The sequence below is a fragment of the Peromyscus maniculatus genome, chromosome 1 (genome assembly GCF_049852395.1).
Source record: "Peromyscus maniculatus bairdii isolate BWxNUB_F1_BW_parent chromosome 1, HU_Pman_BW_mat_3.1, whole genome shotgun sequence".
Classification (NCBI taxonomy): domain Eukaryota; kingdom Metazoa; phylum Chordata; class Mammalia; order Rodentia; family Cricetidae; genus Peromyscus; species Peromyscus maniculatus.
Window position 1 is genome coordinate 196,375,333 of NC_134852.1, and position 15,640 is coordinate 196,390,972.

Genomic DNA, 15,640 nt, shown 5'->3' on the forward strand with positions numbered 1-15,640 from the left:
GCATGCTGCATTTACGTTAGGGAGCGAAGGGCAGAGCCAGCAAGCACGTTTCTGTGCATCTCACTGCACAAACAATTCCAGCATAAAGAACTGGAACGCTGAGCACTGCGCCAGCAGCAGCGCAGACTCCAGAGAAAGAGATGCCAGGCCTGGGGTCGCAGCGTGGACCCAGCCTCCGGCGCCTGAGTCAGGCAGGGCCTGAGTTTGAGACCCGCTTCGGGAGGCTGGGGAATATAGTTCAGTTTATATTAACTCGGCTAGCAGGTTTAGTTTAAAGCCTGGATGGGTTAAAGGGGCGGGAGGGAGAAGAATCATCTAGAATTAACCTCCCACCCCAATATCGGGGGAAAGTGTGTGCTCTTCTGCTAAGGGTACAGGAAGGTGGGTATGTGGTAACACCCTCGCACGTCTGCAGTATTGTACTGGTTAGCGGGACTGGCGTGGAGGGCTCCGAGGTTCAACCAGAGCCCACAGTGGAGCATTTCAGGGATGCTGACGTTTTAACCCTTTGCTCCTGCCTTTCCCTGCACCCCAGCCGTTTTACCCTTCCCTCCCCTCCCCCTTCCTCTTTGTACTGATGTTTACAAAGGGACACGGGACACGCTGTGCACTGACTCATCTCATAAGATGGCTTTAGTCTCTCCATTGCCTCGCCCTTGGACAGCGTACCTGCGCGGCAGCCACCTCGTAGCCGTCAGGGTTCATGGAAGGCAGGATGTGAATGCGCGTGTCCTGGATGAGGCGCAGGATCCGCTGGTTCCGGTTCCGGAACTCCTCACAGAGGAACTCCGACAGCTGCAGCAGCAGCTCACGGCCCAGCACCTCATTTCCGTGCATGTTCCCCACGTATTTGACTTCCGGTTCCACTGGAAACAGAAACACAACCCAGCTCTTGAAGGGGCAGGCAGGAAGACCACGAGTTCAAGGCCAGCCTTAGTGAGTTCCAGACTAACCTAAGACTCACAAGACAGTCTCACCCCACTCCACCATATCACCCTCCTCCAAAAAATAAGAAATAAATAAAAGCAAAGAAAATTCAGGCTTTCATTAGGTCTTTCCCAGAAACCCCTGAGCCCCTTCCTAATAAATTGCGATTGGGAAAAGCTATAGAAATCCATGCCCGGGATAATAATGACCACCATGTATTGACCCCCCCAAACGTACTAGCTGTTCATGTCATTATTTCTAACCTTCTCAGAGAACTTGTGGAGCAGGTCCCATAGCCTCGGTGTGAAGGAGAGTGAGTGGGGGAAGACGCTAACTAACTTGTCTGAGGCTGCCTGTGTGAGAGGTCAAAGACCAGGGAGCACTCAGGACCGTTTGGACGCATAACGACACACCCAGAACACTGCTGGGACACCAGTCTTTCCGGCCGTCCATGGCACTTCCCCCAAACCTGTCTCATAAAGTACCCTTGGTCCTAGAACAGGCTTCCCTCTTGAAGATGTAAGTTGTTTGGTCTATGGGGCTCTGGAATCCCTTCTTCAGAGCCAGAAAGGCATGTCTTGAGGCATGAGAGAAAGGAATCGCCTTTTGCCTGGGTCCTTATTCTTCCCTTTGGCCACGTTAGCTGTTAACAGACATCAGAAGTGCGAGTCTGTGAAAACCTCTAGAGCAGGGGTTCTCAACCTCCTAATGCTGCGACCCTTTAATACAGTTCCTCACGTGGTGGTGACCCCCAGCCAGAAAATGATGTCCATTGCTACTCCCTAACTGTAATTTTGCTGCCGTTATGAACTGCAGATATTGGCTATGCAGGATATTTGATATGCGACACTGTGGGGCCGCGACCCCCAGGCTGAGAACCACTGCTCCAGGGTCCTGCGAGACAGCTGAGCTCTGCTCTGAACAGAAGCTCCTGCTGGTACTGCCTTCTCTCCTCCACAGCACGCTTCTGCTTCCTGCTGGTCGACTCTTCCGCTGGGTCCCTATTTCCTCGCTGTCCCCACAGTCCAGTTCAAACACCGTAAGTCCATGTCACCAGCTTAAGCTCTTCTTGCTAGAAGTGAGTCCTTTGTGGCCTTCCCTTTTATGGTACTTAATGTTCTGGGCTCTGTCTACACAGGCACATACATGTCCTGCTTCCTTTATGGGACCTAGTATTAGACAAGTAGATGATCTTAACACACTTTAGAAAAAAAAATCCATCATTATTTATCTTAGTGTTCCTGTATATAACAAGCCTCTCTAAAAGAATGCCTTCAATCCACAAGGATCATATCTTTAAAAATAATATGCAGGCCTGGTATAGTGGTGTTTGCCTTTAATCTCAGCACCTGGGTGTCAGACAGGCAGATCCCTGTGAGTTTGAGGCCAGTTTGGTCTACACAGCAAGTTCCAGGCCAGCAGGGCTACCGAGAGAAACCCATCTCAAGAAAAATATCATTTCATTTAATATGTATTCTATTGCTTTAATCTTTTGTCTTTCTTTCTTTCTTTCTTTCTTTCTTTCTTTCTTTCTCTCTCTCTTTCTTTCTTTCTGTCTTTCTTTCTTGTTTGTGTTTGTTTGTTTGTTTGTTTGAGACAGGGATCTATCTCTATGTAGCTCTGGATGTCCTGGAACTTGCTATGTAGACCAGGCTGGCCTCACAGAGATCTTCCTGCTCCTGCTTCCGAGTGCTGGGAATAAAGGTGTGCACTGTCACTCCAGCCCCTTTTTTTTCTGTCTTTCTTTCTTTCTTTTTAAAGGAAATGTTTGTGATAGTAAACAGCAGGTATTTGTCTTCCGGAAAACCAAATTTGGAGAATCTGTTTAGTCTCCTGTCTTAGTTATCCAAAGCAATGGGAGACTCGGGCAGAGGAACCACTGGTCTGGTGCACACAGCGTTGTGCTGCGTGTTCAGTGGGAGCTCACCAGCTAGCCCTCTGCTTATTTCCATAGAGACAGAACACAACCGTTTCCCATAATAAACACCGCACCGCCGGCGATTACTGTGGCTCCAGCTCTCACACCTTCACACCTGCATCTTCGTAACCCATCTCCCACTTAGTCTTCCTGTATCTGTGTGGCTCCTTAGCAGCCATGCTCCCAATCGGGGGCTGACGACACTTCTGTAAAGGGCAAGGAGGGGCTTTGTGGACAATGTTATCACTGTCACAACTACTCAACTCTTTCAGTAGAAGCCAGCACAGATAATTTGAGAGCAGATTGAATGTTATGGTGTTCCATGAAACTTCATTCACCCCGACAGGGAGATAAGTGGGATCGGAACATGATGTGATATCCACAAAGAACCAATAAAAGTTAAACAAAATGAACAAAAAATCCCATTCACCAGAGCAAGTGGCTGGTCCTGAAGCTGCGATTGTTGGCCTCCATCCCAAGTTGTCTTTAAAGTCAGAGTGCATCACTCTTCTGTCTAAAACTCTACAGCATCTCACTTTGCTCAAAGTAAAGGCCAGGATGGGTCCACCTGCTTCTAAGTCCCGAACAAGCTCCCTGGTGCCCAGTGCTCTCATCCACCTGACTCTGACCTCGGTGCCAATTGTACTCTGGCTCCCGGGGGCTGCATTTTCTTTTTCCTTGGGCTGCCATGCCCTCCTCCTCAGAGACCTTCAGATCTCTGCTCAACATCACCTCAGGCAGAGAAGCCTGTGGGGCACCAGTGACCTCCTCTGCTTCCCTCTCGATTGCCACATAGCAGGCCCATCTCTCCTTCCTGTTTAAGTTCTTGCTGGAGAACTTACTCCATCTGACATACCAAGCATTTGCCCAGTGCCCCATTTATTGATGGTCTTAGTCCGCTATAATTCAGGCCTACTAAGGAAAAGCCTGTATTATTCTTTGCTGTATTTCTAAAGCCTACAACAGTGCCAGCATGCCTGGCTGAAAGTTCTTTTTAATAAGGATCTCCCACACTCTTTCCTTCTGGTTTATTATTTAATCATATGTGGGTGTTCCATAGAGCCCAGGAAAGGGTATCAGAGCCCTTTGAACTGGAGTTACAGGTGGGTGATCTGCTGGGTGCTTGGAACCAAACTTGGGGCCTCTATAAGAACAGCAAGCACTCTCTTGACAGCTGAGCCATCTCTACATCCCCAACAAAAGTTCTTCTCTCTAGCAGGCAATGGGTAACTATTTGTAGAATGGAGGGATGTAAGGAGCAAATGAAAGAACTGCTGACTCAGGGGGAAAGTGGGATCCCTGAGAACCAGCATTATCTGCAACAGCCTCAAGAAAGGCCTTGAGCGCTAGAGGTAGAGGAGCACCAGGGAGGGGCGTGGCCCGAGGGGCGTGGCCTGAAAGGGGCGTGGCTGAAAAGGCTAACCTCATAAAGTCCATCAACAGCCTTAAGCTTCCACAATATGCATGTGATCTGAGTAAAAGCAGGTGCTTGCTAGGCAAGACCCTAACCCCAGGAAACCACATCGTTCTTCTTGAGCTTTCTCTGTATAAAATTTGGAAGCTCTCACTGTCAGTATCCATTGTACCTTTAAAGCAGGAGTGCAAGAAGACTGTATTTGTAATGAAAGAAATGGTCTGGCCTCTCCCCGGCAAGTGAGAGGGTTCAGAGAATGGTCATCTTTGGATGGGAGACCCATTGGGAGTGTTGTGCAATGATTGAAAGCAAATTATAATGCAGAATGGAGAAGGCTGGGTACGGGAGGGAGAAAAAGACCGGCTGAAGGAGGAACTGACATAAGTCACGTGTCTTAACTCAAATGTCACCATTGTTGTAAACAAAGCAACGAGAGACTAGAGACATCATCCAAGTTCATCAGTGTGTGAGCAGTTAATGAAGCCAGACAATAGCATGTTACACAGCCAAGAATGCCATAGAGGGTCATTCATTGACACAGAGTGAAAAGACACTTGCCTTTGAGAGGTAGGACTATCATGTCTGGAAGGATTGATATCAAGCCATGTAAATAAAACTTATCCTTGAGTGTTTGGACTGTGTTTCAGTTTGTTATTTTTTTCCTTATCTAATTTCTAGTTTTTTCAGTTGGTCGGTTGTTTCAAGATGGGCTTTTTTTTTTTAATGTTGCCTGGCTGGTCATGAACTATTTTTGAAGCAAACATGGATTGCTTGGATAATAGAAGCAAACTAACAAAAAAGAAAACGAACATCTCAACCTCTAAACTCTCTCGAGGACACCATGTTGGATCACTGCCCTTCCTGGAAGAGATCTGCCTGGAGCCTCGGGAGAATGAAGAGGTCAACCATTTCCGTTATGTTCACAAGCTGTTGGATCCTGACAGAAGGAATAAGAGAAAAAGACCAGGGGCGTGAGGGAAGAGAGGGGAGGCTGGAGGGAACAGGAGGAAGACACCCTTTACCCCCGAAGTTCTGAGCAAACGGAACTCAGGAAGGAGGAATGCGCTGTAACCTGAACTGGGGTTGCAGCTCCCTAGGTCCCAGAGAATCTTGAGAGCCAAGTAGGACGGCCTGCCTTCCCAGGTGGAGGAAGAGGTAATGCAGTCATTGTATATGAGGTCTCCTGCTGCAATAACCACCGCCTCTGGATTTGTAGAAGGTGTTAGTTTCTCAACACGCCCCAGAACTACTCAAGACTTACAGGCCTCGTGGATCCCCGGGTGGTCGCTGAACTCCAGCACGTAGAGGTACCTCCCCTTCACGCTGCGCCCGATATTGTAGAGCCGCGTGATTTCCGGGCATTGGTTGTGCACCTTGTATAGAGTCCGCACGAGGTCATCATAGCGGTGGTGACGGAAGGTCACAGGGGCAACTAACTTGGAGAGAAGGAGGAGGGGCAGGAAGGCTGAAGGTAGATTTGGCATCTCACCGAGCTTCCCAGCGGCTCTGCAACGTGCCTCCCCGTCTCAGGATGCAGAGCCAAGAGTGGCCAGGCCTGACCTCGTACCTGCCACACCTGCAGAAGACTGGGGACCGGCCTCTGTGACTCTGGGAATTATTTCTGAGGTCCTGGGATAGCCACGATGCTCCGTGGGCTCATGTCTCTTCCTCTCTTAAGCCTAGAAAACCTTTGGGGAGGTTTCTGCGCATCCCCACTTTGGGATTCTGGCTTACTGATTAACTGGACTGTAAACAGGCCTCAAGAAACAGCTGCTTATAACCCTTTGGTGCCCAGGGGCTTTTAAGAGATTCGGCATGTGCTTGTTACAACTTACAAATGGGGCTATCTGTTCCCTTTGGCCGCCCCCCCCCGCCCCCTGTGCCCCATTCTGAAGCACCGTTCTGTCTTGTCCTCCCCACTCAAAAACAAAACAAATTGAGAAAATGAGGCACGTGCTTCGAGCAAGCAATTGGAGATCACATATTTGATAATGTGTGTATAATTAATAAATTATTTATAACAACGATAGGAAGACGATCCTATTTCAACACTATCAAAGGACAATGGTTTTCTGAATAGGACCCTGACAGCTGAGGAAATTAGAGTAATAATTGGCAGATGTGATTGCATCAAACTAAAAAGTTTCGCCATAGCAAAGAGTATCACCCACAGGACAGGAGAAAATGTTTGCCAGATATTAATCTAATAGAAAATTAAAATCCAAAATGTAAAGAACTTGGAAAATTAAAGCCCTGCTGGAATGCACTGGCACACACCTATAATTCTAGTACCCAGAAGCTGGAGGATTGCTGGAGTTTGAAGTCAGTCTGGTCTATGTAGTGACTTCCAGGCCAGCCAGGGCTAGCTGATCAGATCTTGTCTCAAAAACCCCAAATAGGGGCTAGAGAGATAGTTTAGCAGTTAAGAGCAAAGGCTACTTTCCAGAGGACCCAGGTTTGAGTCCTACACCCACATGGTAGTTCATAACCGCCTATAACTCCATTTCCAGGGGACCTGACAGCCTCCCCTGGCCTCCACAGGCACCAGTCATGGTAACAGACAGACATGTGGGCAAAACAAAACACCCATACACATAAAATTTAAACAACAGTGTCTTAGTTAGGGTTTCTGTTGCTGTGAAGCGACACCATGACCATGACAACTCTTACAAAGGAAAACATTTAATTGGGGGTGGCTTACATTTTCCAAGGTTTAGTCATTATCATGGTGTGACATGGTGGCATGCAGGCAGACGTGGTGCTGGAGAAGTAGCTGAGAGTCCTATATCTTGACTCAAGGCAACAGGAAGTGGTTTAAGATACTGGGCATGGCTTGAGCATATAGGAGACCTCAAAGCCCACCTCCACAGTGACACACTTCCTCCAATAAGGTCACACCCACTCCAACAGAGCCACACCTCCTAATAGTGGTACCCCCTATGAGCTTATGGGGATCAATTACATTCAAACTACCACAAACAGCAACAGTAAAATTAAACAAAAGAATGAATAGTCCAATCAATGAGTAAAGGAGCTGAATAGACACTTTTCAAATCAAGATGTTAATGTCTTTAATCATCAGGAAAATGCAAATGAAAACAAGACGGAAAGTCTGTCTCGCTCCAGTCAGGACGACTAACATCAAGGAAAGAGCACTGCTGGTGATAACATGGAGAAATAAATCAGTCCTCAGACATTCCGGAAACAAGTCTGTGTGTTTCTTACAGAAAAATTAAAACCATGTCATATGACCCAGCTATCACACTCTGGGGTGTACGTCCAAAGGAGTCTAAGTCAGCCCAACAGGGTGAAACCTTGACACCTGTGTTCACTGTGGCTCTATTCACAAGTCATGTTGTGGAGTTAGCCTTGGTGTTCAGCAACAGATGGATGGGTAAAACGTGATAAACACACACACAGTGGAGAATTATTCAGCCATAAAGAATAAAACTATGTTGCCTTCAAGAAAGGGATGGACTTGGAGATCATGCAATGTTAAGTGAAATAAGCCAGATTCAGAAAGTCGGTTATTATATATGTTTTTTAAGTCATGGGTAAAATCTTATTTTAAAAAAGACATTAAGCCGGGTGGTGGTGGCGAACACCTTTAATCTCAGCACTCGGGAGGCAGAGCCAGGCGGATCTCTGTGAGTTTGAGGCCAGCCTGGTCTACAGAGTGAGTTCTAGGACAGGCTCCAAAGCTACACAGAGAAACCCTGTTTCAAAAAACCAAAAAACAAACAAAAAAACAAACAAACACATTAAGTAGAAGGAGGTTATTAGAGAATTGAAATAGACATTTTACCAAAGTATGTATGGTCAGTTTTTCAAAATGCTCAATATTATTAGTTATTAAAATCCAAGGTTAGACCAGATGTCCCCTTACCTACCCCAGAATGACCCTAATATAGAGGAATGGTAACGGCAGCGGTGAGGATAGGGACATCAGGGTCCTCACACAGTGCTCATGGGAAAATCAGGTAGCACAGACATTTTCCAAAATAGTTCAACAGTTTCTTGAAGATTAAATATGCATTTCCCATATAACCCAACAATTCTACTCCTGGGTATTTACCCAAGAGAAGTGGGACCTGCATGCCCATAAAAGCTCGTGGGCATGCACATGGACGTCAACAGCAGCCCTACTCAGAGTGGAAGCCACACCAGGGGATGTTGTTAGATGACAGAAAGCCAAGAGCTGACACCTTGTGCAGTGTGGATGTGTGTTAAACGCTATGACCCACAAGGGAGGTTCCACTGTGTGTGAATCCTTTCACTTGAGACCTTGACAAAAAGCTGACATCAATGTGGAGAAATCGGCTGTGGGTTCGAGGATTACCCACAGCTAGGCATGGGGGGAGGAGCAACTAGACACAAGGTTTCTTTTTAGGGTCATAAAAGTTCTAAAACCTAGCAAGGATGGTGGCTGTGGGTGTCCAACTGGAAATGTACTAACATGTATCTTTTAAAATTTAGATGTATTCATGAACTATGAGCCAAAGGCTGAGGGGCCCCCAGCTGGATCAGGCCCTCTGAATAGGTGAGACAGTTGATTGGCTTGATCAGTTTGGGAGGCCCCCAGGCAGTGGGACCAAGTCCTGTGCTCATTGCATGAGTTGGCTGTTTGAAACCTGGAGCTTATGCAGGTACACTTGGCTCAGTCTGGGAAGAAGGGACTGGACCTGCCTGAACTGAGTCTACCAGGTTGATCGCGGTCCTGGGGGAGGATTTGCCCTGGAGGAGGTGGGAATGGGGGGTAGGCTAGGGGTAAGGGGAGGGTGTGGGAGGGGGGAGAATAGGGGAACCCGTGGCTGATATGTAGAACTGAATGGTATTGTAAAATAAAATAAATAAAATTTAAAAAAAATTAGATGTATTTATCTATTTAGAAGGGGGTGGGATGCTCACATGCCATGGCTCACATGAGGAGGTCACATGACAACCTGTAGGAGCTGGCTCCCTCCTTGCACCACGTGGATTTCAGCATCAAATTCAAGTCATCAATCTTGGCAGTGAACACCTTCAGCCACTGAGCCAGCTCACTGAACCTGCACACACACACACACACACACACACTCATGAGATAGGGTCTCGTTATATAGTCCTGGCTGGCCTCAAATGCACAGAGATCTGTGGTGATATTTTGTTGTACTCTAATAAAGCTTGCCTGAAGATCAGAGGACAGAGCCAGCCACTAGATTAAACATAGAAGCCAGGCAGTGGTGGCACATACATTTAACCCTAGCACTCAGGAGGCAGAGATCTGTCTGGATCTCTGTGAGTTCAAGACCACACAGGGCTACATGAGATTGATCCAGTCTGGGACAGAAACAGAGCAATGGTGGCACACACCTTTAACCCCAGTATTTGGAAGCACACAAGCCATTAATCTCAGCACTAGGAAGGTTGAGACAGGAAGTGAAATGGCTGGGCAGAGAAAAGCACATAAGGTGTGAGGAGACAGGAACTAGAGAGCTTTCGGCTGAGGACTCAGGAGCATTCAGTCAGAAGATTTGTAGAGTTGGTGAAGTGAGAAGTGGCTGTGGCTTGTTCCTTTGTCTCTCTGATCTTTCAGCATTTACCCCGATACCTGGCTCCAGGTTTTTAATAAGACCATTTAGGATTCGTGCAACAGAGATCCAACCTGCCTCTCTTATCTCCTGAATGTTGGGATTAAAGGCATGCACCTCCATGCCCGGTTGAACTAATATTTTTGTACTATCCACTTAAACCAGGTGAATTTATGGCATGTGAATTATATCTAGTATAGCTATTTTTACAATGGTAATATAAAAGTAATTAGGTAAACCCCTCCTCATAGAAATAAATACAGTGGTTCCATTGATAGGCTTCTGCTCAAGAGTGTCAAGATTTGCACTCAAGAATGTTTATACTAGAATCGTTCATAATAATTCATAAGTGGATACTACACAAATGTCCATAAGTTGGAGAATAGACATGTAAAATGTTAGCTAGACATGGTGGTACACACTCAATCTCAGCACTTGGGAAGCTAAAGCAGGGGATTTTAGAGTTCAAGGCCAGCCTGGGCCACATAGCAAGAACCCATCAGACAGGGTTGGGGATGTGGGAAACAGGGCATGGAAAGAAGGGAAGAAAGAATAAAGGAAGGAAGGAAAGAAAAGTGAAATGTATATAAATGCAATTGAATTCTATTTATCAATAAAAAGGAATAAAAGCCTTGGTCCAATGTGGAGGGACTCCAAAAACATTATGTTCCATGAGAAAAGAAGGATGCGACATCGTACAATTCTACTTACATGAAATATCCCGTGAAGGAGAGCTGAAGTAGAAATTAACAGTGTTTGCCTGAGGCAGGAGAAAGGAATGGGAGATGGGCAGGAGAGACTACTGGAGTGATGGGGTGCCCTAAAACAGGGTGACATGCACGGGTTCATAACTTGGTAAATCTACTGAAGTCCCTGACTTGCCCCTTGAAATCCTCTGCCTTGCTCAGGTGGCCCGTCACAAAAGCTCCTCCTTCCAAGCACACAATCTTGCCTGAGTGCCGCTTCCCTGGGGAGCTCCACCCTACTCCAAATCCCTCTCCTGCCCTGAGAGTTGCTGCCTCAGCCTCCTGCCGCAGTGTTCATGCCTCAGCCTGGTGTGTGTCGCTCACGTGGAGCCGGAGGGGTCAGGACCAAGCACCGGCTTGCCTGGCCCCTTGTTCTGCCAGCAGCGCTGTCTCCAGCTCCACCCAGGTGACTGCTGCAGGTGGCATTTGTCGAGCGAATGAACAAAGGGGTCCACTCACTGACTTCCCTTGCATCTCCATGCTCTGCCCTTAGCTAACTTGCTCAAGGGACTCCCACGCTCTACAGTCCACGCTCTACAACCCACCGATAAAGGTAACACTTCCCTCTTGGATATTCTGTGTGGACAGCACATAGCCTGGCCAGTATGGCTCATAGATGGCCCCAAGGGTGGCCCCAAGGTCAGTGCTAAGTTTTACCCCTGGACATCGCTGATAAAATGTGATAATTTTCCGGTGTGATCTTGTCACCCTACATGGTGAAGGAAAGGATCCAGAGAAAAGTTTGAGAGGACAGTCATCGCTACTGCCCTTGATCTAGGGTATTTACTGTCACTAGTGAGGGTGTGGCTCGGTGGTCCCCAGATAGCTCCAATTATTCCTCTGTAGGAAGACTGCCTCTCTGGGAAGTGCTGACAATTCCTTATGCAGACTTCAATTATGTTAAATAGACAGCCCCGGTTCTCTAGGAGAGGGAGCCCCCCTGACTTTCTATAGGAAACATTCTTTGTTAGCAGATTATTAGGGCTGAATTTGGGATAGCTTCCCCTGAACCCCACAGAATTTCAGTGTATGTGCCTTGAAGCTCCAGGGCCCACAATGTCCCTCAAATCCACTAGAAGTAAGAGGAACATGAACTTCAAGGGTCAAAGGTTAGATGTGAAATCTAACTCCAATTCCTTTCTTTGCTCATTTGACCTTGAGGAAAACTACTTCTCTAAACTTCAGCTTCCTTCTGCATAGCACGAGGAGATACAGCCCCTCCCTCATGGACTGTTGTGTCAATCAAGTAAGATGATGGATGTGTTCACCACTCTGATTACCAGGGAAGGCCAGTTCAGGCACCCTCACCACTGTTGCTAGTAGTCTAAGCTGGGGTTGTCCTTGTGGATTCCTGGGAATTTCTCTAGCACCAGGTTTCTCTCCTACCCCATGATGTCTCCCTCTATCAAGATGTCTCATTCATTGCTCTCCCACTCTACCCCCCACCCCCTGCTCAACCATCCCATTCCCTCATGTTCTCTCCTCCATCCCCTCCCCTCTATTGCCCACCCCCATCCCTAGTTTACTCATCGGGATCTCCTCTATTTCCTCTTCCCAAGGTGTCATCATGGAGCCTTCATCCAGTATGTAATGGAAGCAGATCCACAGCCAAGCACCAGGCCAAGCTCCGGGAGTCCAATCAAAGAGAGGGAAGAGGGATTACATGCGCAAGACCGTGATGGGGAAATCTACAGAGACAACTGAACCAAGCTCAAAGGAGCTCACAAATTTTACACTGTGGAACCTGCATGGGACCGGACTAGGCCCTCTATACAGGAGACAGTTATGTAGCTGGGTCTGTTTGAGGTGCTCCTGGCAGTGTGATCAGGATCTATCCCTGGGCTGGCTTTCTGGACCCCATTACCTATGGTCGGACACCTTGTTCACCCTTGGTGCAGCAGGGAGGGGCTTGGTCCTGCCTCAACTGAATGTACCAGGCTTAGCTGTCCCCCCATGGGAGGACTTACCCCGTTGGAGGAGGGGATGAGGGATAGGCGGGGAAAGGTGGGGCAGAGTGGGAGGAGGGATGAGAGAGGGATCTGTGGTTGGTATGTAAAATGAATAAAAGAAAAGAAAAGAAAAAGATGATGGATGTAAGGCCCTTTCCAGAACCTGGCATATGTCAAGTGCTCAGAAAACAGTAAATGGCAGCAAGAGATGTGGCCAGAGCAGCAACATCATTAAGAATCTGATCTTGCCGGGCGGTGGTGGCGCACGCCTTTAATCCCAGCACTCGGGAGGCAGAGCCAGGCGGATCTCTGTGAGTTCGAGGCCAGCCTGGGCTACCAAGTGAGCTCCAGGAAAGGCGCAAAGCTACGCAGAGAAACCCTGTCTCGAAAAACCAAAAAAAAAAAAAAAAAAAAAAAGAATCTGATCTATCCGGGATCCTGTACAGGCGATGGAGCAGTTCACCATGCATTCCACAACTGTATGTGGAGACTATGCTGAGCCAAAGACTACACGGGATGTCATTTTCCACCAAGGACCAAACCAACTGAGAGCCCTGTGTGTGGTACTTGTAAACTTATCGAAGAGATGGGCGCAGTCAAGTCGGAAAAAGCACTCTAGCCTCCCAGATGGGCAAGCAGGTTCACAGCACCCAGTTTTTGGGGGGTCAAGGAAGGATTTCTGGAGGGTGTGCAAGAGTTATGATTTCTAGAGTTCTGTCCCTTTTTGTGGTGGGCATGGGGTGTAATAAAGGTGTCCAGTTCCTGACACCTGTCCATGCCGTGTTTCATGGCAAGGGAATGAAGTTTGCAGATGAAAACAGATTGCTAATCAGTTATCTTGAGATGGGGAGACTGTCCTAGGTCAGCCAGATGGAGGCCCCTATAATCACAAGTGTCCGCATAAGTGACACAGGGAGTCACTATGTTTGTGGTTATTCTTTTTTTAACCAAAGCAATAGGAAATGAATATTTCCCACAAATATCTTAAGCCTGAGCTAGAATTCGAGCTCTTAATGGAGAGATTAAGTAGAGAGCTTAGTGGTCTAACATCTTCTCCAGACCTTGACTCAAACCTTGGGAAGCAAGCTTTACAGATGGTTGTAATCCAAAACCAAATAGTGCTTTCAGAGTTCCGCTTCTCTCTACTAATTTTGGATATTCCCCTCTTCCTAGATTCTCAGGGAGGATGCTCCAACTGCAGAAGGCAGAGAGGACACCTACTCTTAGGGAGAGAGGTCAGAGACAAGTATCCTCTTCTGCGATCCTTCCTAGAGTCTACAAAAGAGAGGCGGCGGGGAAGGGATCTGTGTAGGCAGTTGAATCAACTGTCCTACTTTGTTTTCTGTTGTGATAAGTATCATGACCAAAAGCAACCTGGGGAGAAAATGGTTTATTTATTTAGCAGGTGACAGTGCATCATCAAGAGAAGCCAAGGCAGGAACCAAAGGCAGGAACTGAAGGCAGGAACCAAAGGCAGGAACCGAAGGCAGGAACCACAGAGGACCCCTGCTTATTGGTTTGCTCTCATGGTTTGCTCAGCCTGCTTTCTTATACAACCTAGGAGCACCTGCCCAGGAATGGTACCACCCAGAATGGACCACACCTTCCTCCATCAACTAGCAATCAAGAAAATGCCTCCATAGACATGTCCGAGGGCCAATCTGATGGAGGCAATTCTTCGATTGAGAGTCCTCTCCAAATGTGTCATGTTGACAATGAGTCTTGGCTAATTTTCACACCAGTCTTGCTTAATCGGACTTGAGGCATCTTAGTTTTAAATATTCTTTCTTTGTATCCTCCAGCAGTGTCTTGTGGAGCAGTCTCAATGCAACTTAACCCTGATCGATGGGCTTAGTCAACTATAAATGAATTAAGAGTTTAGTCAACTCCCCAATCACTCTTTTTGAGAAGTATGTGGGTTTTGAGTGTCATGAGAGTGCAGGGCTTGGGTAAACTTGTACATGGGAAGGGATTATTGGTTCTTCATTGTCACCCTGACCTTTTGAATCAGCCCTCGAACCCGCCGCTGCCACCCCATCCCCCACCTTATCCACTTAATATGACTGGCAACTCCCTGATTTTTCTTTTATACTTCAACTTCTCTGAACTCAGAATTGCACTTCCAACTTCGCATTTGCGAACTGGATTTGCCAGTGGCACCCAGGACTAGCTGTCACCCCCACGACAGTCCCCAGAAACAGAGTGAAACCTTACTAGACAGGATGTGCCAGGCTTTCTTGGGAGACCATCATATCCCATTTTCCTGTGTGTGTAACCGCTGTTCCCTGGGTGTGGGTTCTGAACTATATAAAAAAGGAAGTGAGCTGAGCGCTTGGAAACATCCATGTTGTCACCTTTCTCTGCTCTTCACCTTGGATATGACGTCACTGGCTTTTGAGGTTCCCGCTGCCCTGACTTCCCTGCTGTGACAGATAAAACCTGGCATTGTAGCCAAAATAAACCTTTTCCTCCCCAAGGGACTTTTTATCTGGGCACTTGATTACAGCCACAGAAATGAACCTGGGATCCACTAAAATGTATATTTATTAGTATTTGAATTTTATTACATTTAAATTTGTAGTGTGTGTGGAGCAGTGTGCATGTGCCATGGTGTGTGTGTGTGTGTGTGTGTGTGTGTGTCTGTGTCTGTGTCTGTGTCTGTGTCTGTGTGTGTTTGTGGGGTGAGTTGTTCTCTCCTACCATGGAGGCTGCAGGGATTGAACTTGGGTCATCAAGCTTGGTGGCAAGTGCTTTTTCCCAGAGAACCATCTCCCTCACCTCCTCACACTAAAGTTTAAATGATTTACCTAGATCATATCATTTTAATCAGCAAATATGGAGATAGTTGGCCTTCTGATTCCAAATCTGAGAGTTTTCTATTGTCTTCCCAGGATGTTGACTTAAACATCACATTGTGCCTATTAGCATTTAGGATTATTACTCGTCAATGAGAGATTTAGCTGCACGTAATCTGCATCCTCCTAGTGCCTCGAGGCTGGTTACATTTCTTTGTCATGGTTTTATTTTTCTCTATTTTTTGCTTAGCTCTTCTAATTCAACCCATCTCCTTCGGATGATATGTGTCTGAGCTCATTCTCTGTTGTCTGGAATAATTT

General features: G+C 47.1%; 1 protein-coding gene across 1 annotated transcript in view; it reads right to left on the bottom strand.

The window, feature by feature from the left end:
• Cpn1 (carboxypeptidase N subunit 1) overlaps positions 1-5,955 on the bottom strand; it is a 32,860-nt gene extending 26,905 nt beyond the window's left edge. The window contains exons 1-2 of the mRNA XM_006998109.4: positions 5,521-5,955; positions 670-866 (exon numbers count right to left, since the gene is read on the bottom strand). Coding sequence (XP_006998171.2) covers positions 670-866; positions 5,521-5,743 — 420 coding nt within the window. The 5' untranslated portion in view covers positions 5,744-5,955. The remainder of the gene's footprint in view (positions 1-669; positions 867-5,520) is intronic.
• Between the last annotated feature and the right edge of the window lie 9,685 nt (positions 5,956-15,640).